The 21,459-nt window shown below is 44.9% G+C and overlaps 1 protein-coding gene across 3 annotated transcripts in view; it reads right to left on the bottom strand.

The window, feature by feature from the left end:
* COA1 (cytochrome c oxidase assembly factor 1) overlaps nucleotides 1-21,459 on the bottom strand; it is a 152,339-nt gene that overhangs the window by 12,348 nt on the left and 118,532 nt on the right. For all 3 annotated transcript variants that reach the window (XM_069730185.1, XM_069730184.1, XM_069730183.1), the window contains one exon: nucleotides 7,460-7,558. In XM_069730185.1, the coding sequence (XP_069586286.1) occupies nucleotides 7,460-7,553 (94 nt within the window). In that variant the 5' untranslated portion in view covers nucleotides 7,554-7,558. The remainder of the gene's footprint in view (nucleotides 1-7,459; nucleotides 7,559-21,459) is intronic.

Here is a 21,459-nt window from a genome sequence, read left to right as displayed (position 1 = left end):
ACATCAAAACCCTATATAAGGTGTGCTTAATTATTAGGCAACTTCCTTTCCTTTGGCAAAATGGGTCAGAAGAGAGATTTGACGGGCTCTGAAAAGTCCAAAATTGTGAGATGTCTTGCAGAGGGATGCAGGCATGCAGCAGTCTTGAAATTGACAAACTTTTGAAGAATGATCAAAGAACAATCAAGCGTTTCATGGCAAATAGCCAACAGGGTCGCAAGAAGTGTGTTGGGCAAAAAAGGCGCAAAATAACTGGCCATGAATTGAGGAAAATCAAGTGTGAAGCTGCCAAGATGCCATTTGCCACCAGTTTTACCATATTTCAGAGCTGCAACGTTACTGGAGTAACAAAAAGCACAAGGTGTGCGATACTCAGGGACATAGCCAAGGTAAGGAAGGCTGAAAACAACCACCTTTGAACAAGAAACATAAGATAAAACATCAAGACTGGGCCAAGAAATATCTTCAAACGTTTTATGGACTGATGAAATGAGAGTGACTCTTGATGGGCCAGAGGCTGGATCAGTAAAGGGCAGAGAGCTCCACTCCGACTCAGACGCCAGCAAGGTGGAGGTGAGGTACTGGTATGGGCTGGTATCAAAACTTGTGGGACCTTTTCGGGTTGAGGATGGAGTGAAGCTCAACTCCCAGACCTACTGCCAGTTTCTGGAAGACAACTTCTTCAAGCAGTGGTACAGGAAAAAGTCGGTATCGTTCAAGAAAAACATGATTTTCATGCAGGACAATGCTCTATCACATGCCTACAACTACTCCACAGCGGGGCTGGCCAGTAAAGGTCTCAAAGAAGAAAAAATAATGACATGGCCCCCTTGTTCACCTGATCTGAACCCCATAGAGAACCTGTGGTTCCTCATAAAATGTGAGATCTACAGGGAGGGAAAACAGTACACCTCTCGGAACAGTGTCTGGGAGGCTGTGGTGGCTGCTGCACACAATGTTGATCGTAAACAGATCAAGCAACTGACAGAATCTATGGATGGAGGCTGTTAGTGTCATCATAAGGAAAGGTGGCTTTATTGGTCACTAATTTTTGGGGGTTTTGTTTTTGCATGTCAGAAATATTTATTTCTAAATCTTGTGCAATTAAATTGGTTTACCTGGTGAAAATAAACACGTGAGATGGGAATATATTTGGTTTTTACTAAGTTGCCTAATAATTCTGCACAGTAATAGTTACCTGCACAAACAGATATCCTCCTAAGATAGCCAAATCTAAAAAAACAACAACTCCAACTTCCAAAAATATTAAGCTTTGATATTTATCAGTCTTTTGGGTTGATTGAGAACATAGTTGTTGATCAATCTACTATATAATTGTCTAAGGGTCACTTCCGTCTTTCTATCATTCTGTCTGTCTGTCACGGATATTCATTGGTCGCGGCCTCTGTCTCTCAAGGAAATCCAAGTCGCTGATTGGTCGCGGCAAAACAGCCATGACCATCAGCGACGGGCACAGTCCGGAAGAAAATGGCCGCTCGTTACTCCCCGCAGTCACTGCTCGGCGCCCGCATACTCCCCTCCAGCCACCGCTAACACAGGATTAATGCCGGCGGTAACGGACCGCGTTATACCGCGGGTAACGCACTCCGTTACCGCCGCTATTAACCCTGTGTGTCCCCAACTTTTTACTATTGATGCTGCCTATGCGGCATCAATAGTAAAAAATTTAATGTTAAAAATAATAAAAAAACAAAAAACCTGCTATAATCACCCTCCGTTGTCCGCAGAGCCGGCCGCCATCTTCCTTTCCCATCGATGCATTGCGAAATTACCCAGAAGACTTAGCGGCCTCACGAGACCGCTAAGTCATCTGGGTAATTTCGCAATGCATCCTGGGAACGGAAGATGGCAGCAGCTGCGCGCTACAAGGGGCCCTCGGATCCGAAGGTGAGTATGTTTATTTTTTAACCTGTGACATGTGGCTGGGCAATATACTACGTAGCTTGGCAATATACTACGTGGCTGGGCAATATACTACGTAGCTGGGCAATATACTACGTGACTGGGCAATACACTATGTAGCTGGGCAATATACGTGACTGGGCAATATACTACGTCACTGGGCAATATACTACGTCGCTGTGCAATATACTACGTCACTGGGCAATATACTACGCCGCTGTGCAATATACTACGTGGCTGGGCAATATACTATGTGACTGGGCAATATACTACGTGGCTGTGTTCGGTATACTACGTCACTGGGCAATATACTACGTGGCTGGGCAATATACTATGTGACTGGGCAATATACTACATGGCTCTGTGCTGTATACTACGCCACTGGGCAATATACTACGTGGCTGGGCAATATACTACGTCACTGGGCAATATACTACGCCGCTGTGCAATATACTACATGGCTGGGCAATATACTACGTGACTGGGCAATATACTACGTGGCTCTGTGCTGTATACTACGTCACTGGGCAATATACTACGTGGCTGAGCAATATACTATGTGACTGGGCAATATACTACGTGGCTCTGTACTGTATACTACGTCACTGGGCAATATACTACGTGGCTGGGCAATATACTATGTGACTGGGCAATATACTACGTGGCTCTGTGCTGTATACTACGCCACTGGGCAATATACTACGTGGCTGGGCAATATACTACGTCACTGGGCAATATACTACGTGGCTCTGTGCTGTATACTAAGTCGCTGTGCAATATACTACGTAGCTGGGCAATATACTACGTCACTGGGCAATATACTACATAGCTGGGCAATATACTACGCGGCTGGGCAATATACTAAGTCGCTGGGCAATATACTACGTAGCTGGGCAATATACTACGTGGCTGGGCAATATACCACGTGGCTCTGTGCTGTATACTACGTCGCTGTGCAATATACTACGTCACTGGGTAATATACTACGCGGCTGGGCAATATACTACGTGGCTGGGCAATATACTACGTAGCTGGGCAATATACTATGTCGCTGTGCAATATACTACGTCGCTGGGCAATATACTACGTAGCTGGGCAATATACTACGCGGCTGGGCAATATACTACGTGGCTGGGCAATATACTACGTAGCTGGGCAATATACTACGTCACTGGGCAATATACTACGTGGCTGGGCAATATACTACGTGGCTGGGCAATATACTACGTGGCTGGGCAATATACTACGTGGCTGGACAATATACTACATAGCTGGGGAATATATAGTTAGGGCCAGAAATATTTGGACAGTGACACAAGTTTTGTTATTTTAGCTGTTTACAAAAACATGTTCAGAAATACAATTATATATATAATATGGGCTGAAAGTGCACACTCCCAGCTGCAATATGATAGTTTCCACATCCAAATCGGAGAAAGGGTTTAGGAATCATAGCTCTGTAATGCATAGCGTCCTCTTTTTCAAGGGACCAAAAGTAATTGGACAATGGACTCTAAGGGCTGCAATTAACTCTGAAGGCGTCTCCCTCGTTAACCTGTAATCAATAAAGTAGTTAAAAGGTCAGGGGTGGATTCCAGGTGTGTGGTTTTGCATTTGGAAGCTGTTGCTGTGAGCAGACAACATGCGGTCAAAGGAACTCTCAATTGAGGTGAAGCAGAACATCCTGAGGCTGAAAAAAAAGAAAAAATCCATCAGAGAGATAGCAGACATGCTTGGAGTAGCAAAATCAACAGTTGGGTACATTCTGAGAAAAAAGGAATTGACTGGTGAGCTTGGGAACTCAAAAAGGCCTGGGCGTCCACGGATGACAACAGTGGTGGATGATCGCCGCATACTTAATTTGGTGAAGAAGAACCCGTTCACAACATCAACTGAAGTCCAGAACACTCTCAGTGAAGGTGTATCTGTCTCTAAGTCAACAGTAAAGAGAAGACTCCATGACAGTAAATACAAAGGGTTCACATCTAGATGCAAACCATTCATCAATACCAAAAATAGACAGGCCAGAGTTAAATTTGCCGAAAAACACCTCAAGAAGCCAGCTCAGTTCTGGAAAAGTATTCTATGGACAGATGAGACAAAGATCAACCTGTACCAGAATGATGGGAAGAAAAAAGTTTGGAGAAGAAAGGGAACGGCACATGATCCAAGGCACACCACATCCTCTGTAAAACATGGTGGAGGCAACGTGATGGCATGGGCATGCGTGGCTTTCAATGGCACTGGGTCACTTGTGTTTATTGATGACATAAGAGCAGACAAGAGTAGCCGGATGAATTCTGAAGTGTACCGGGATATACTTTCAGCCCAGATTCAGCCAAATGCTGCAAAGTTGATTGGACGGCGCTTCATAGTACAGATGGACAATTACCCCAAGCATACATCCAAAGCTACCCAGGAGTTCATGAGTGCCAAAAAGTGGAACATTCTGCAATGGCCAAGTCAATCTCCAGATCTAAACCCAATTGAGCATGCATTTCACTTGCTCAAATCCAGACTTAAGACGGAAAGACCCACAAACAAGCAAGACCTGAAGGCTGCAGCTGTAAAGGCCTGGCAAAGCATTAAGAAGGAGGAAACCCAGCGTTTGGTGATGTCCATGGGTTCCAGACTTAAGGCAGTGATTGCCTCCAAAGGATTTGCAACAAAATATTGAAAATAAAAATATTTTGTTTGGGTTATGTTTATTTGTCCAATTACTTTTGACCTCCTAAAATGTGGAGTGTTTGTAAAGAAATGTGTACAATTTCTACATTTTCTATCAGATATTTTTGTTCAACCCTTCAAATTAAACGTTACAATCTGCACTTGAATTCTGTTGTAGAGGTTTCATTTCAAATCCAATGTGGTGGCATGCAGAGCCCAACTCGCGAAAATTGTGTCACTGTCCAAATATTTCTGGCCCTAACTGTACTATGTGGGTAGGCTTTGGCCCCTTGTACCGCTGTAGCAATAGGTATCATGGTCAGGTTTTGTTTGCAGCACTATTTCCATTCTTACTAGCGTGGCAGCATTTTTTGCTATGCATAGCTGAGGGAGGTTTTCCTTCTTTTTTTCATCTCTAACATATACTCAGCTTAACACTTGGGTGTATACCTGGTTGTGAGGGAACCTTGTATACTGGCAAGGGGTCTTATTATACCTCTGGAACACCCACTCTGTATATGGGGCAAAGTATATTTGAAATAATGCATATCGCTCTGAGGTTGCCCTTTTGATTTTTGATAGTATATTTTGGTATTATAGGTTCATTACGTTTGGTTTGTTATTTTACATCAGATGTGGTTCCCCCCTCTTTTTGAGGGGACTCATTATGAATAGCTATGTCTACCTAGGTAATATCTGACATTTATTATTCTTTCTGTATCTTGGTCACTACTATTACCATCAAATTGGCCACAGTTTTCTAGGTATCTACTCGTAGCAGGTGTATGTGTTATTTCATGGGTATACTCTTTCCAAGTTCTGCGAGCTGGGTCAGATAGTTATTGGACTAGTTCCCTGACTATATACTGATTTATTGTTGTTGTTACAATTACTAGTATAATTTTACATGACATTATTGCAATAGATATACTCTCTTCTAAAGTGCTGCTAGCTGGGTTAGAGACAATTTGTTTAGTTTCTTGACTATATACTGTTTTATTGTTATAAATTACCAGCAAAACTATATATTATACATGACCTTATTGTAACTATGTACCTCTGATATTTATACCATCTGTAATATGTGATATCCTATTATACCTATTGTGCTACATGTCAAGGGGGAGGTTTTCCTTATTAGGAGCCTCTTTGATGTCTTATTTTGTTTTTAAATGTTTTTAAGTGTGATGTGCTGTTTTGTGTTTTTCTAGGCTGACAAAATAAAGGATTTAAAAGCAATTTATACACTATTTAATTGGTGATCCCCATTGTATATAGTGTGACATTTCTTTCTTGTTGTTGTAGGCAATATACTACGTTACTTGGCAATATACTACGTGTCGGGGCAATATACTACGTGGCTGGGCAATATACTACGTGGACATGCATATTCTAGAATACCCGATGCGTTAGAATCGGGCCACCGTCTAGTACTAAAAATAATCCTCTAAAATACAACTTGCCTAATAATTCTGCACAGAGTGTATGGCGTTTCAAAAAGCTGGGCAATATACTACGTCGCTGGGCAATATACTATTCGGCTGGGCTAGCAACCAGGCAACCCCCACATGTACTTATGCTGGCTAACAGATGTAAATCATTCAGCTGCGGTAAGAAAAACTAAAATTCCGAGCACTAAAAAATACTCGGAGGACCCCCGAGCGTGCTTGAGAAATCTCGAGTAACGAGTATATTCGCTCATCACTAGTTTTAAAGCATCAGTGCATCCTATCCTACATGAAACCAGCTGCAAGTTAACGAAATTGATCAGAACTGCTCCTTGCATAGTTAGGCCATGTTCTCATGATGAGCTTTTATTGTTGCATCATTTCTGCACCTATCTTGTAAATTAAGCTACTTGCGTTTTCTTTCTTCATCACATTGTTGAATGCGTTTTTGTCTCTTGTTGGTGTGTCATGATTTAAACAAAGCTGCCTGCTTTTTGATACTTTATAGTATTTGGCTTTGATAATTTTTTTGCAAGCGCTGGTGCGTTTTTCACCCGTGGATTTTCCGCATCTAAAGCAAATCTATGGGGAAAATCTGAAGATAAAACTCAGCGTACCCGCAAGAGACATTGACATGTTGTGGATTTGATATACACACCTCAGGTCAGTTCATGCAGAGTTAAGAAAAAACCACAGTGGGCGTGAGATTTCTATAAATCCTTTCTACTTTGCTGAAACTGTAAGATGCTATGTTTTTGACATCCACAAAACTACTCAATGGTCGCCATAACATATCAAATCTTTAAAAAAAGTTTAGTTACTTCTAAGGGGTGGACTCATAAAGGTAATCCCTGCACTTATGCCCTAGGAACAAACACCATGTGATACCACATTTCTACAACTAGTGGAGCAGCAGGAGAAGTGTGCAGCTGGCAGATGCTTTCCCTGGTGAAACCAGCTGATCTCCATGGGTTTCTGCTGCCAGGCCTGCAACAATCAACTGTTAGACGTTCCTGTCCTAAAGGTACAGTATACTTTCCCACATGTGTATTGGATATTGTGTTACAGTAATAAATGCATTATTCAGTAAGACTATGGTTTGTGATCACTAGTGTTCCCTATGACAATCATGCAATATATGACAAATATTTAATAAGTGGAACCACCTTGGGTGGGTGTAATGGTGGGGGGAGGAGGCAGAGGAATATGACACAATAGGCTATTAAACAGCAAAATAACCATCTGTTAGATTTTACTATGTATCAAGCAGTAGACAACACAGTAACTTCCCGAAAGGAAATAAAGATTTAAACTTTGAATTGATCAATGTGTCTACAAATAAGCAGACAATGTAAAAATCTGGAGCATACAAGAACGGAAGAGAACTATCAAATACTGTGTGAGCAGCATAGTCCACTTACTCTGAATCAAATAATACATCATGGCACATCCTCCTCCTGACACTACACCCAAATAAATGGCCATTTGTTGAAGGTTCCGCAAAGGCACTGGCATCCTTCCTGTAGAAACAAACACAGATGTTCTGTCATTCTCAAGAAGTCTTGGGTGTACAATCTGTCCACCTAAAGTTTTTGCTTTGTCATTTTTGCAGAAATGTTGAAGGATCACAGTATTCCACCTTGAATAGTAAAGACAAAGACACCTGTGTGTAGGTAGGACAGCGTTTGTTTAATCCTCTGTGTCTTATTTCATATTTATAGCTACACAAACCTTTTCACAGTCTTTCCATTTATAACTTATGGTTATTAAATGCCAAACAATACAAAGATCCAGCTAGTATTTAGGATGGGTGCCAACACCTTACCTGCTAAGAGAAGTCATAGATTTACTAAAATATATTTGCTCTGTATCCTTTTATTATATATAAAAGTATATATACATATATATATATATATATATATATACTGTAAATATATATATATATATATATATATATTTATATATATATATATATATATATATATATACACATACAGTACAGATCAAAAGTTTGGGCACACCTTCTCATTTAAAGATTTTTCTGTATTTTCATGACTTTGAAAATTGTAAATTCACACTGAAGGCATCAAAACTATGAATTAACACATGTGGAATTATATACTTAACAAAAAAGTGTGAAACAACTGAAAATATGTCTTATATTCTAGGTTCTTCAAAGTAGCCACCTTTTGCTTTGATGACTGCTTTGCACACTCTTGGCATTCTCTTCATGAGCTTCAAGAGGTAGTCACCGGGAATGGTTTTCACTTCACAGGTGTGCCCTGTCAGGGTTAATAAGTGGGATTTCTTGCCTTCAATGGTGTTGGGTCATCAGTTGTGTTGTGCAGAAGTCTGGTGGATATACAGCTGATAGTCCACCGACTAGACTGTTAGAATTAGCATTATGGCAAGAAAAAAGCAGCTAAGTAAAGAAAAACAAGGGGCCATCATTACTTTAAGAAATGAAGGTCAGTCCAAAAAATTGGGAAAACATTGAAAGTGTCCCCAAGTGCAGTTGCAAAAACCATCAAGCGCTACAAAGAAATTGGCTCACATGAGGACCGCCCCAGGAAAGGAAGACCAAGAGTCACCTCTGCTTCTGATGATAAGTTTATCCGAGTCACCAGCCTCAGAAATCGCAGGTTAACAATAGCTCAGATTAGAGACCAGGTCAATACCACACAGAGTTGTAGTAGCAGACACATCTCTACAACTGTTAAGAGGAGACTTTGTGCAGCAGGCCTTCATGGTAAAATAACTGCTAGGAAACCACTGCTAAGGACAGGCAACAAGCAGAAGAGACTTGTTTGGGCTAAAGAACACAGGGAATGGACATTAGACCAGTGGAAATCTGTGCTTTGGCCTGATGAGTCCAAATTTGAGATCTTAGGTTCCAACCACCGTGTCTTTGTGCGATGCAGAAAAGGTGAATGGATGGACTCTACGTGCCTGGTTCCCACCGTGAAGCATGGAGGAGGAGGTGTGATGGTGTGAGAGTGCTTGCTGGTGACACTGTTGGGGATTTATTCAAAATTGAAGGCATACTGAACCAGCATGGCTGCCACAGAATCTTGCAGCGGCATGCTATTCCATCCGATTTGCATTTAGTTGGACCATCATTTATTTTTCAACAGGACAATGACCCCAAACACACCTTCAGGCTGTGTAAGGGCTATTTGACCAAGAAGGAGAGTGATGGGGTGCTACGCCAGATGACCTGGCCTCCACAGTCACCAGACCTGAACCCAATCGAGATGGTTTGGGGTGAGCTGGACTGCAGAGTGAAGGCAAAAGGCCAACAAGTGCTAAGCATCTCTGGGAACTCCTTCAAGATTAATAGAAGACCATTTCCGGAGACTACCTCTCGAAGCTCATCAAGAGAATGACAAGAGTGTGCAAAGCAGTCATCAAAGCAAAAGGTGGCTACTTTGAAGAACCTAGAATATAAGACATTTTCAGTTGTTTCACACTTTTTTGTTAAGTATATAATTCCACATGTGTTAATTCATAGTTTTGATGCCTTCAGTGTGAATTTACAATTTTCATAGTCATGAAAATACAGAAAAATCTTTAAGTGAGAAGCTGTGTTCAAATTATTGTTGGTCTGTACTGTATTTAGTCAGCCACCAACTGTGCAAGTTCTCCCACTTAAAAAGGTGAGAGATGCCTGTAATTGACATCATAGGTAGACCACAACTATGAGATTCAAAATGAGAAAGCAAATCCCGAAAATCACCTTCTGTGATTTGGCAAGATTTATTTTTGCAAAATATGGTGGAAAATAAGTATTTGGTCACCTAAAAACATGCAAGATTTCTGGCTCTCACAGACTTGTAACTTTTTCTTTAAGAGGCTCCTCTGTCCTCCACTCATTACCTGTAGTAATGGCACCTGTTTGAACTTGTTATCATTATAAAAGACACCTGTCCACAACCTCAAACAGTCACACTCCAAACTCCACTATGGTGAAGACCAAAGAGCTGTTGAAGGACACCAGAAACAAAATTGTAGCCCTGCACCAGGCTGGGAAGACTGAATCTGCAATAAGCAAGCAGGTTAGTGTGATTAAATCAACTGGGGGAGCAATATTAAGAAAATGGAAGACATACAAGATGAATGAAAATCTCCCTCGATCTGGGGCACCATGCAAGATCTCACCTCGCGGGGTCAAAATGATCACAAGAACGGTGAGCAAAAATCCCAGAACCAGACGGGGGGACCTAGTGAATGACCTGCATACAGCTGGGACCACCGTAACAAAGGCTACCATCAGTAACGTACTACGTCGCCAGGGACTCAGATCCTGCAGTGCCAGACGGGTCCCCCTGCTTAAGTCAGTACATGTCCGGGCCCGCCTCAAGTTTGCTAGAGAGCATTTGGATTATCCAGAAGAGTATTGGGAGAATGTCATATGGTCTGATGAAACATAAGTAGAAATGTTTGGTAGAAACAAAACATGTCGTGTTTGGAGGAGACATAATGCTCAGTTGCATCCAAAGAACACCATACCTACTGTGAAGCATGGGGGTGGTAACATCATGCTTTGGAGCTGTAGCTTTGAAAAAGGGACCAGGACGACTGATCCGTGTACATGAAAGAATGAATGGGGCCATGTATCATGAGATTTTGAGTGCAAACCTTCCATCAGCAAGGACACTGAGGATGAAATATGGATGGGTCTTTCAGCATGATAATAATCCCAAGCACACCACCAGAGCAACGAAGGAGTGCCTTCATAAGAAGCATATGAAGGTCCTGGAGTGGTCTAGCCAGTCTCCAGATCTCAACTCCATAGAAAACCTTTGGAGGGAGTTGAAAGTCCGTTTTGCGCAGTGCAGGCCCAAAGCATCACTGCTCTAGAAGAGATCTGCATGGAGTAATGGGTCAACATACCACCGACAGTGTGTGCCAACCTTGTGAAGACTTACAGAAAACGTTTGACCTCTGTCATTGCCAACAAAGGATATATAACAAAATATTGAGATTAACTTCTTTTAATGACCAAATACTTATTTTTCAGCATAATTTGCTAAATAAATCTTGCCAAATCAGACAATGTGATTTTCTGGATTCGTTTTCTCATTTTGACTCTCATAGTTGATGTCTACCTACGATGTAAATTACAGGAGTCTCTCATCTTTTTAAGTGGGAGAACTTGCACAATTGGTGGCTGACTAAATACATGTTTTCCCGTGTGTGTGTGTGTATGTGTATATATATATATATATATATATATATATATATATATATACATACATACAGTACAGACCAAAAGTTTGGACACACCTTCTCATTTAAAGATTTTTCTGTATTTTCATGACTATGAAAGTTGTACATTCACATTGAAGGCATCAAGACTATGAATTAACACATGTGGAATTATATACTTAACCAAAAAGTGTGAAACAACTGAAATTATGTCTTATATTCTAGGTTCTAGGTTCACAGTATGTATGCACAGGCACACACTCAAATACATATACAGAAATGAAAAGTTGTGCAATTCTGGAAATCACAGGATAGACATTTTAATGATATGCTAATGATGAAAAAATATAAACAAAATGTAAAAACTATTCAGTATCGAGTGTGAGTACCACGAGTAGAAATATACACAGAGATATGCCTTGGCTGCTATCAATGAGGCTATTAATGGTTGACTGAGGAAAGTTCTGCCATGCTGAATGCACTTTGGCACTCAAATCATCAACATCCGCTGCTGGCAGCTCTCTTTGCAATTGCTGACAAACTATGTCCAATATGGGCCTAATGGGAGACAAATCCAGAGACACTGCAGTCAATGGTAGCACATTTAGACCACACAGGCTGCTCATAAGAGCAACTGCAACATGCGGCTTGAAATTGTATTGAAAAATGGCTCCTGGGACATTTTGATTTGGTCATGGAACCAGTGGTTTGGCCATTTTTCCAATGTAACATCGAACTGTTATTGCACCAATAATGTAGATTAGAGGGGTCCAGTTCATGTATATATACCACTACCAAGGAGTAGGACTGAAGTTACGTTTCTTCCTCAATGCCATTCGGCACTTAAAGGGAAGTTAGGAATTACATACCAAACTTAAAGCATCAAACAGAATTATTATTATTTATTTATATATCACCATTAATTCCATGGTGTTGTACATGAGAAAGGGGTTACATACAGAGTTATAGATATCGTTTACAGTAAACAAATTTATGATGACAGACTGGTACAGAGAGGAGAGGACCCTGCCCTTGCAGACTTACATTCTATGGGATAATGGGAAGAGACAGAAGGTCGGGGGTGCGGCAGATCTGGCGGTGGTGAGGAGGCAGCGGGGTCATAACATAGCACAACAGCTGGCGCACTCCTGAATATATGTAAATGTAACTTGGGGGTGGGGGTGCAGAACCAGTGGCTGGAAAGTACTACTAGAAACAAATAGAAAAGAAGCCACTACACAAATGTTCGCACACCACCTGATACGTATCAAAAGAGAACAACTTTAATGGGTAACACAGCAATAAAAACAGTTAAAACCAATACAACAAAACTCCCCCCGTCAGGTCCAAAATGCTCACAAATGTATATGTAAATATGCTGCATAAAACATATGACAATAGAACCGGCTGTGTTCACAATAAGGCACCATGTAATGTCACCTGGGATAGCATCATAAAGAACCGGGCATCCAGAGGGTCAGTGCCCCAATGCCCCGCACGATAAACTCAGAGGGGGGAGGGAGAAGGAGGACGACGAACCCCAACCCCGTAAATGTCAGAAAAGGCAATTGTCAGAAAAGGCAAGACGCTGAGCACGGTTGCCGCACATTTTTTGCACCATCATGGTGGCAGTTGTGCCAACATCAGGATGGTAGGCTTGGAGCAGATCAGATCTTCGGGCAGAGGTGGCTCCCTACACTAGCGGCTTTTACAAGTCGAGTCACGGTGGATTTATCTACTCAATTCCACAGCACCCCACGGTATCAATGAGGACCTGCATTTCACGGGCTTCCTGGGCTGAGGTGGTCATTAGGAGTACAGTTCTCCAGGACACTTAATTTGGTGATTGATTAGGGCTTTCATTGGATCTCCTGGGCAGTGGGGGTCGTGTGGAGATTAGGTCTCCAGGACACTAAGCTGGCGGCTGACGCGTTATTTTCTCTTTGGGCTATACAAGGTATTATAGACACTGCTCAGGAGGGGTCAAATGGACGATTTATATCCCTGATCAGGATTGGATGGATCAAGAGCCGCTGATGGCGTGTCATCTGGAGGATGGGATTCACAGGCATGGCTGCGGCTTGCCTGAGACTGTGCCACATATGGACTATGGGTGTGCTCACTTGGGCATTTTTTGAACTGTGTATAGCATAATAATTTTGTTACTGTTTACTTACTAAGTCTAAATCATTGTTTTTCCTCCGTACAGCTTGGTAGGAGCGGGTGGTAAGTATCCACATGCCGATTCCACTCGGCGCATAGAGTATCTCACGCCTTTCACATGTACCGCCTATCTACCAGTGACGCCACAGTTCGCCCTCTCTCGCGTCCCCGGGGGGGCCCTGCTGAGGTTGCGATGCGAACCGCTGGTTATTTCCGGCGCGTGCGCATTGGAACTCCGTGGGCAGAGACGTCTGCCCTTCCATCATCATTTCTATCGTCTGCGCAGGCGCGGGCTGTCTTTCCTCTCTTGACACGCCACTTCCGGTCCATGGCGGCGCACACGTGCGGGCGCCTTCTGACCACCGGCAGCTGCATATAAGGACACAGGTTTCTACAGGGTAAGCACTTTCCCCTGACGAAGCGGTCTGAGTAACCGCGACACGCGTTGGGTCCTCCCCCGTGTCGGTCCTGCTCCACTTGCGGCTGTGTGTTCTTACCGAAGGTGACTATATGGCTAGTGAGGCACCTAGCATGGTAGCCTAGGGGTCTGCTCAGAGCATGTGTCCAGGCATTATGATCCCTGTTTACATTCCACAGCATTATTAGATGCCTTTAGCGTTTACATACTCTACGTTTCAGTAGTTTGGACTCTTTAGGGGGTTTCATTTACGGGGTTGGGGTTCGTCGTCCTCCTTCTCCCTCCCCCCTCTGAGTTTATCGTGCGGGGCATTGGGGCACTGACCCTCTGGATGCCCGGTTCTTTATGATGCTATCCCAGGTGACATTACATGGTGCCTTATTGTGAACACAGCCGGTTCTATTGTCATATGTTTTATGCAGCATATTTACATATACATTTGTGAGCATTTTGGACCTGACGGGGGGAGTTTTGTTGTATTGGTTTTAACTGTTTTTATTGCTGTGTTACCCATTAAAGTTGTTCTCTTTTGATACGTATCAGGTGGTGTGCGAACATTTGTGTAGTGGCTTCTTTTCTATTTGTTTCTAGTAGTACTTTCCAGCCACTGGTTCTGCACCCCCACCCCCAAGTTACATTTACATATATTCAGGAGTGCGCCAGCTGTTGTGCTATGTTATGTTGCTTGTTTCTAGGCATCATTTGATGTCTTTCTTGGGCTTGGCAGCACACGGTCTATAGTGACTCTTTTTTACTTATTGATTCTTTACGGTCTTTTTTATTCCGGTGGTCAGGTGGACGCGTGTTCCGGTGGCGTGCTATGGATTGGGAAGCCAGAGAGGCTGCGTGGAGGGTCGCTGCCTCCGCCGCCTTCACGGATCACACCCCCAGTGGTCCGGAATCTGAATTCACGCGGGTTACTACACAGCTCATGGCGGCCCAGAAACAGGGGATCAAATTATTATGGAACATCAGGTGCTTGGAGGAGTACCTCAAATTGAATTTGGTACCCAGGGGTCTGAGGGTCTCCATCTTTCCCGCCTGGGAACCCTCGGACAGTTTCCGAATCACTTGGGAGGGGGGCCTTTTGCGGTGTTCGCAGATACTGATTAATCTCCTGATCACACATGATAGAGATCTGCTCAACCAGGTAAAATTGGAGATTAGAAGACTTGAGAATGACCTTAGCAAATTTGATGAGGCATCTCAAATCCAACCCTTCAGGGCCAAACTCAAAGAGGTCCTTGACAAATTCGACAGAGAAATTATGGACAAGAAGAGGTCTAAATTTCTAAGGGATAAATCTGATTTTGAGCGCAAGGCAGTTTTTCATTGGAGACATCAGGGAAATCAGCGACGGGACAGAAATGTCAAACCCCGTGCCAGTAAACCGGTGCAGAATTCTTCATCCCCTGATGGTCACTTGTCTAGTGATTTTTTATCCTCCGCGGAAAGCGAGCCAGACACAGGCTCAGGACCAGGCGTGGGCGGAGGAGACGTAGGCCTGTTCACGCGGATCACCAGGAACAGGAACCGCAGGCCAATGTCTTACAACCAACGGAGGAAGAATCACTAATGACCACACAGTTCACCAGTGAAGCCCGTGAGTATGATAGCTCTACTACTAACGATTCTCTCCAAATCATTAATCTGTCCAGTTATCCTCTCAGTACCATTGAGTTGTCGGTTCTTAAAAGGGGTCTGACCTTTTCGCCATCCCAGAAGATGGACAAGTTTACGTTGATCAAGGATTTGTTTCTCTTTTGTAGGAAAATCACGCTACAGGTCCTACACAATCAACCTAACTCCTCGTCAGGTCCTGATCGTATTGAGCAGGAAGTGTTTCGGGACCTTCTGGACTTATTGGATGAAGGTGATTCTCCCAGAGGTAGGCCACGGTTTCCCCACAGAAATAGGTCCATGGTTTGTCCTTCTCTCTCCACTATTCCTGCGGTCAAGATTTTTTTCGAGCTGGTCAAGCAGGATATAGAGGCGTTATCTGGCAGACCGGTGGTTGGCGTCAATTTGACCAGCCAGGAGCACAAGGTCTTACTGGGTCTCAGCAACAATGATGAGTTTCTCATCAGAGAGGCAGACAAGGGGGGCAACATCCAGCTGCTTCGAAAGCATCACCAAACCAGGGATTCAAGCTTCAGGAGGCTAATTTGCATATTCCAGGTGCCTTCTGGGAGAAGCGAAGTCTCCCTAAGCTAGAAGATCGTTGGGTACAGCCGGGACCAGCTGCTTCGAAAGCATCACCAAACCAGGGATTCAAGCTTCAGGAGGCTAATTTGCATATTCCAGGTGCCTTCTGGGAGAAGCGAAGTCTCCCTAAGCTAGAAGATCGTTGGGTACAGCCGGGACCAGCTGCTTCGAAAGCATCACCAAACCAGGGATTCAAGCTTCAGGAGGCTAATTTGCATATTCCAGGTGCCTTCTGGGAGAAGCGAAGTCTCCCTAAGCTAGAAGATCGTTGGGTACAGCCGGGACCAGCTGCTTCGAAAGCATCACCAAACCAGGGATTCAAGCTTCAGGAGGCTAATTTGCATATTCCAGGTGCCTTCTGGGAGAAGCGAAGTCTCCCTAAGCTAGAAGATCGTTGGGTACAGCCGGGACCAGCTGCTTCGAAAGCATCACCAAACCAGGGATTCAAGCTTCAGGAGGCTAATTTGCATATTCCAGGTGCCTTCTGGGAGAAGCGAAGTCTCCCTAAGCTAGAAGATCGTTGGGTACAGCCGGGACCAGCTGCTTCGAAAGCATCACCAAACCAGGGATTCAAGCTTCAGGAGGCTAATTTGCATATTCCAGGTGCCTTCTGGGAGAAGCGAAGTCTCCCTAAGCTAGAAGATCGTTGGGTACAGCCGGGACCAGCTGCTTCGAAAGCATCACCAAACCAGGGATTCAAGCTTCAGGAGGCTAATTTGCATATTCCAGGTGCCTTCTGGGAGAAGCGAAGTCTCCCTAAGCTAGAAGATCGTTGGGTACAGCCGGGACCAGCTGCTTCGAAAGCATCACCAAACCAGGGATTCAAGCTTCAGGAGGCTAATTTGCATATTCCAGGTGCCTTCTGGGAGAAGCGAAGTCTCCCTAAGCTAGAAGATCGTTGGGTACAGCCGGGACCAGCTGCTTCGAAAGCATCACCAAACCAGGGATTCAAGCTTCAGGAGGCTAATTTGCATATTCCAGGTGCCTTCTGGGAGAAGCGAAGTCTCCCTAAGCTAGAAGATCGTTGGGTACAGCCGGGACCAGCTGCTTCGAAAGCATCACCAAACCAGGGATTCAAGCTTCAGGAGGCTAATTTGCATATTCCAGGTGCCTTCTGGGAGAAGCGAAGTCTCCCTAAGCTAGAAGATCGTTGGGTACAGCCGGGACCAGCTGCTTCGAAAGCATCACCAAACCAGGGATTCAAGCTTCAGGAGGCTAATTTGCATATTCCAGGTGCCTTCTGGGAGAAGCGAAGTCTCCCTAAGCTAGAAGATCGTTGGGTACAGCCGGGACCAGCTGCTTCGAAAGCATCACCAAACCAGGGATTCAAGCTTCAGGAGGCTAATTTGCATATTCCAGGTGCCTTCTGGGAGAAGCGAAGTCTCCCTAAGCTAGAAGATCGTTGGGTACAGCCGGGACCAGCTGCTTCGAAAGCATCACCAAACCAGGGATTCAAGCTTCAGGAGGCTAATTTGCATATTCCAGGTGCCTTCTGGGAGAAGCGAAGTCTCCCTAAGCTAGAAGATCGTTGGGTACAGCCGGGACCAGCTGCTTCGAAAGCATCACCAAACCAGGGATTCAAGCTTCAGGAGGCTAATTTGCATATTCCAGGTGCCTTCTGGGAGAAGCGAAGTCTCCCTAAGCTAGAAGATCGTTGGGTACAGCCGGGACCAGCTGCTTCGAAAGCATCACCAAACCAGGGATTCAAGCTTCAGGAGGCTAATTTGCATATTCCAGGTGCCTTCTGGGAGAAGCGAAGTCTCCCTAAGCTAGAAGATCGTTGGGTACAGCCGGGACCAGCTGCTTCGAAAGCATCACCAAACCAGGGATTCAAGCTTCAGGAGGCTAATTTGCATATTCCAGGTGCCTTCTGGGAGAAGCGAAGTCTCCCTAAGCTAGAAGATCGTTGGGTACAGCCGGGACCAGCTGCTTCGAAAGCATCACCAAACCAGGGATTCAAGCTTCAGGAGGCTAATTTGCATATTCCAGGTGCCTTCTGGGAGAAGCGAAGTCTCCCTAAGCTAGAAGATCGTTGGGTACAGCCGGGACCAGCTGCTTCGAAAGCATCACCAAACCAGGGATTCAAGCTTCAGGAGGCTAATTTGCATATTCCAGGTGCCTTCTGGGAGAAGCGAAGTCTCCCTAAGCTAGAAGATCGTTGGGTACAGCCGGGACCAGCTGCTTCGAAAGCATCACCAAACCAGGGATTCAAGCTTCAGGAGGCTAATTTGCATATTCCAGGTGCCTTCTGGGAGAAGCGAAGTCTCCCTAAGCTAGAAGATCGTTGGGTACAGCCGGGACCAGCTGCTTCGAAAGCATCACCAAACCAGGGATTCAAGCTTCAGGAGGCTAATTTGCATATTCCAGGTGCCTTCTGGGAGAAGCGAAGTCTCCCTAAGCTAGAAGATCGTTGGGTACAGCCGGGACCAGCTGCTTCGAAAGCATCACCAAACCAGGGATTCAAGCTTCAGGAGGCTAATTTGCATATTCCAGGTGCCTTCTGGGAGAAGCGAAGTCTCCCTAAGCTAGAAGATCGTTGGGTACAGCCGGGACCAGCTGCTTCGAAAGCATCACCAAACCAGGGATTCAAGCTTCAGGAGGCTAATTTGCATATTCCAGGTGCCTTCTGGGAGAAGCGAAGTCTCCCTAAGCTAGAAGATCGTTGGGTACAGCCGGGACCAGCTGCTTCGAAAGCATCACCAAACCAGGGATTCAAGCTTCAGGAGGCTAATTTGCATATTCCAGGTGCCTTCTGGGAGAAGCGAAGTCTCCCTAAGCTAGAAGATCGTTGGGTACAGCCGGGACCAGCTGCTTCGAAAGCATCACCAAACCAGGGATTCAAGCTTCAGGAGGCTAATTTGCATATTCCAGGTGCCTTCTGGGAGAAGCGAAGTCTCCCTAAGCTAGAAGATCGTTGGGTACAGCCGGGACCAGCTGCTTCGAAAGCATCACCAAACCAGGGATTCAAGCTTCAGGAGGCTAATTTGCATATTCCAGGTGCCTTCTGGGAGAAGCGAAGTCTCCCTAAGCTAGAAGATCGTTGGGTACAGCCGGGACCAGCTGCTTCGAAAGCATCACCAAACCAGGGATTCAAGCTTCAGGAGGCTAATTTGCATATTCCAGGTGCCTTCTGGGAGAAGCGAAGTCTCCCTAAGCTAGAAGATCGTTGGGTACAGCCGGGACCAGCTGCTTCGAAAGCATCACCAAACCAGGGATTCAAGCTTCAGGAGGCTAATTTGCATATTCCAGGTGCCTTCTGGGAGAAGCGAAGTCTCCCTAAGCTAGAAGATCGTTGGGTACAGCCGGGACCAGCTGCTTCGAAAGCATCACCAAACCAGGGATTCAAGCTTCAGGAGGCTAATTTGCATATTCCAGGTGCCTTCTGGGAGAAGCGAAGTCTCCCTAAGCTAGAAGATCGTTGGGTACAGCCGGGACCAGCTGCTTCGAAAGCATCACCAAACCAGGGATTCAAGCTTCAGGAGGCTAATTTGCATATTCCAGGTGCCTTCTGGGAGAAGCGAAGTCTCCCTAAGCTAGAAGATCGTTGGGTACAGCCGGGACCAGCTGCTTCGAAAGCATCACCAAACCAGGGATTCAAGCTTCAGGAGGCTAATTTGCATATTCCAGGTGCCTTCTGGGAGAAGCGAAGTCTCCCTAAGCTAGAAGATCGTTGGGTACAGCCGGGACCAGCTGCTTCGAAAGCATCACCAAACCAGGGATTCAAGCTTCAGGAGGCTAATTTGCATATTCCAGGTGCCTTCTGGGAGAAGCGAAGTCTCCCTAAGCTAGAAGATCGTTGGGTACAGCCGGGACCAGCTGCTTCGAAAGCATCACCAAACCAGGGATTCAAGCTTCAGGAGGCTAATTTGCATATTCCAGGTGCCTTCTGGGAGAAGCGAAGTCTCCCTAAGCTAGAAGATCGTTGGGTACAGCCGGGACCAGCTGCTTCGAAAGCATCACCAAACCAGGGATTCAAGCTTCAGGAGGCTAATTTGCATATTCCAGGTGCCTTCTGGGAGAAGCGAAGTCTCCCTAAGCTAGAAGATCGTTGGGTACAGCCGGGACCAGCTGCTTCGAAAGCATCACCAAACCAGGGATTCAAGCTTCAGGAGGCTAATTTGCATATTCCAGGTGCCTTCTGGGAGAAGCGAAGTCTCCCTAAGCTAGAAGATCGTTGGGTACAGCCGGGACCAGCTGCTTCGAAAGCATCACCAAACCAGGGATTCAAGCTTCAGGAGGCTAATTTGCATATTCCAGGTGCCTTCTGGGAGAAGCGAAGTCTCCCTAAGCTAGAAGATCGTTGGGTACAGCCGGGACCAGCTGCTTCGAAAGCATCACCAAACCAGGGATTCAAGCTTCAGGAGGCTAATTTGCATATTCCAGGTGCCTTCTGGGAGAAGCGAAGTCTCCCTAAGCTAGAAGATCGTTGGGTACAGCCGGGACCAGCTGCTTCGAAAGCATCACCAAACCAGGGATTCAAGCTTCAGGAGGCTAATTTGCATATTCCAGAATTTTTGCCTGTAGGACATTATTGCAAGAGAGCTTGGCTGAGTAGATTACACAAGAAGGAAAACACACAGCAAGTCAGCAGGATCTAGGAGCAACATGGCAGATGTTACAACCTACATGGTGAGCTGCAGCATGTGCTACATGTTCACAGATCGACCAGAAGAAGAATCCAATTTCACCTGTCAGAAGTGTAGACTAGTGGCCCTTTTAGAAGAAAAGGTGCGGGGTCTGGAAGAAAGAATAGCAACTTTGAAACTCATCAAAGAGAATGAAGACTTTCTAGACAGAACAGAAGCATCTCTACTGGTCACAGAAGGTGCAAAAAGTGTCAGAGAACCTCCAAAAGCAGATGAGTGGAAGCATGTGACCAAAAGAAGCAAGAAGACCATGGAGAAATCACCAACCACACAACTGAAGAACCGATATCAAATCTTTGTAGAGGATGAAGATGGCACACCTAAGAATGAAGCAATACCAGCAAGCAAAAAAGAAAAGGGCACACAGCAACAAGTGACAGCAAAAAGTACAGCCAAGAAGCAACGAAGAGTGGTGGTGGTGGGAGACTCACTACTGAGAGGCACAGAAGCAGCCATCTGCAGACCGGACATAACTGCAAGAGAAGTATGCTGCCTTCCAGGTGCGATGATCAAGGATGTGACCGATAGGATACCAAAGCTCTTCAGCTCCAAGGACGTCCACCCATTTCTTCTGATACATGTTGGCACCAATGACACGGCAAGGAAGGACCTACCGACAATCTGCAAGGACTTTGAAGAGTTGGGGAAGAAAGTAAAGGAACTGGATGCACAGGTAGTTTTTTCTTCTATCCTTCCAGTAGATGGGCATGGCACCAGGAGATGGAACAGGATCCTTGATGCAAACAACTGGCTAAGACGATGGTGCAGACAACAAGGATTT

This window comes from Ranitomeya imitator, chromosome 6 (assembly GCF_032444005.1).
Source record: "Ranitomeya imitator isolate aRanImi1 chromosome 6, aRanImi1.pri, whole genome shotgun sequence".
Classification (NCBI taxonomy): domain Eukaryota; kingdom Metazoa; phylum Chordata; class Amphibia; order Anura; family Dendrobatidae; genus Ranitomeya; species Ranitomeya imitator.
Note: the sequence above shows the minus strand (reverse complement) of the source record. Positions and strands in the feature narration are given on the sequence as shown.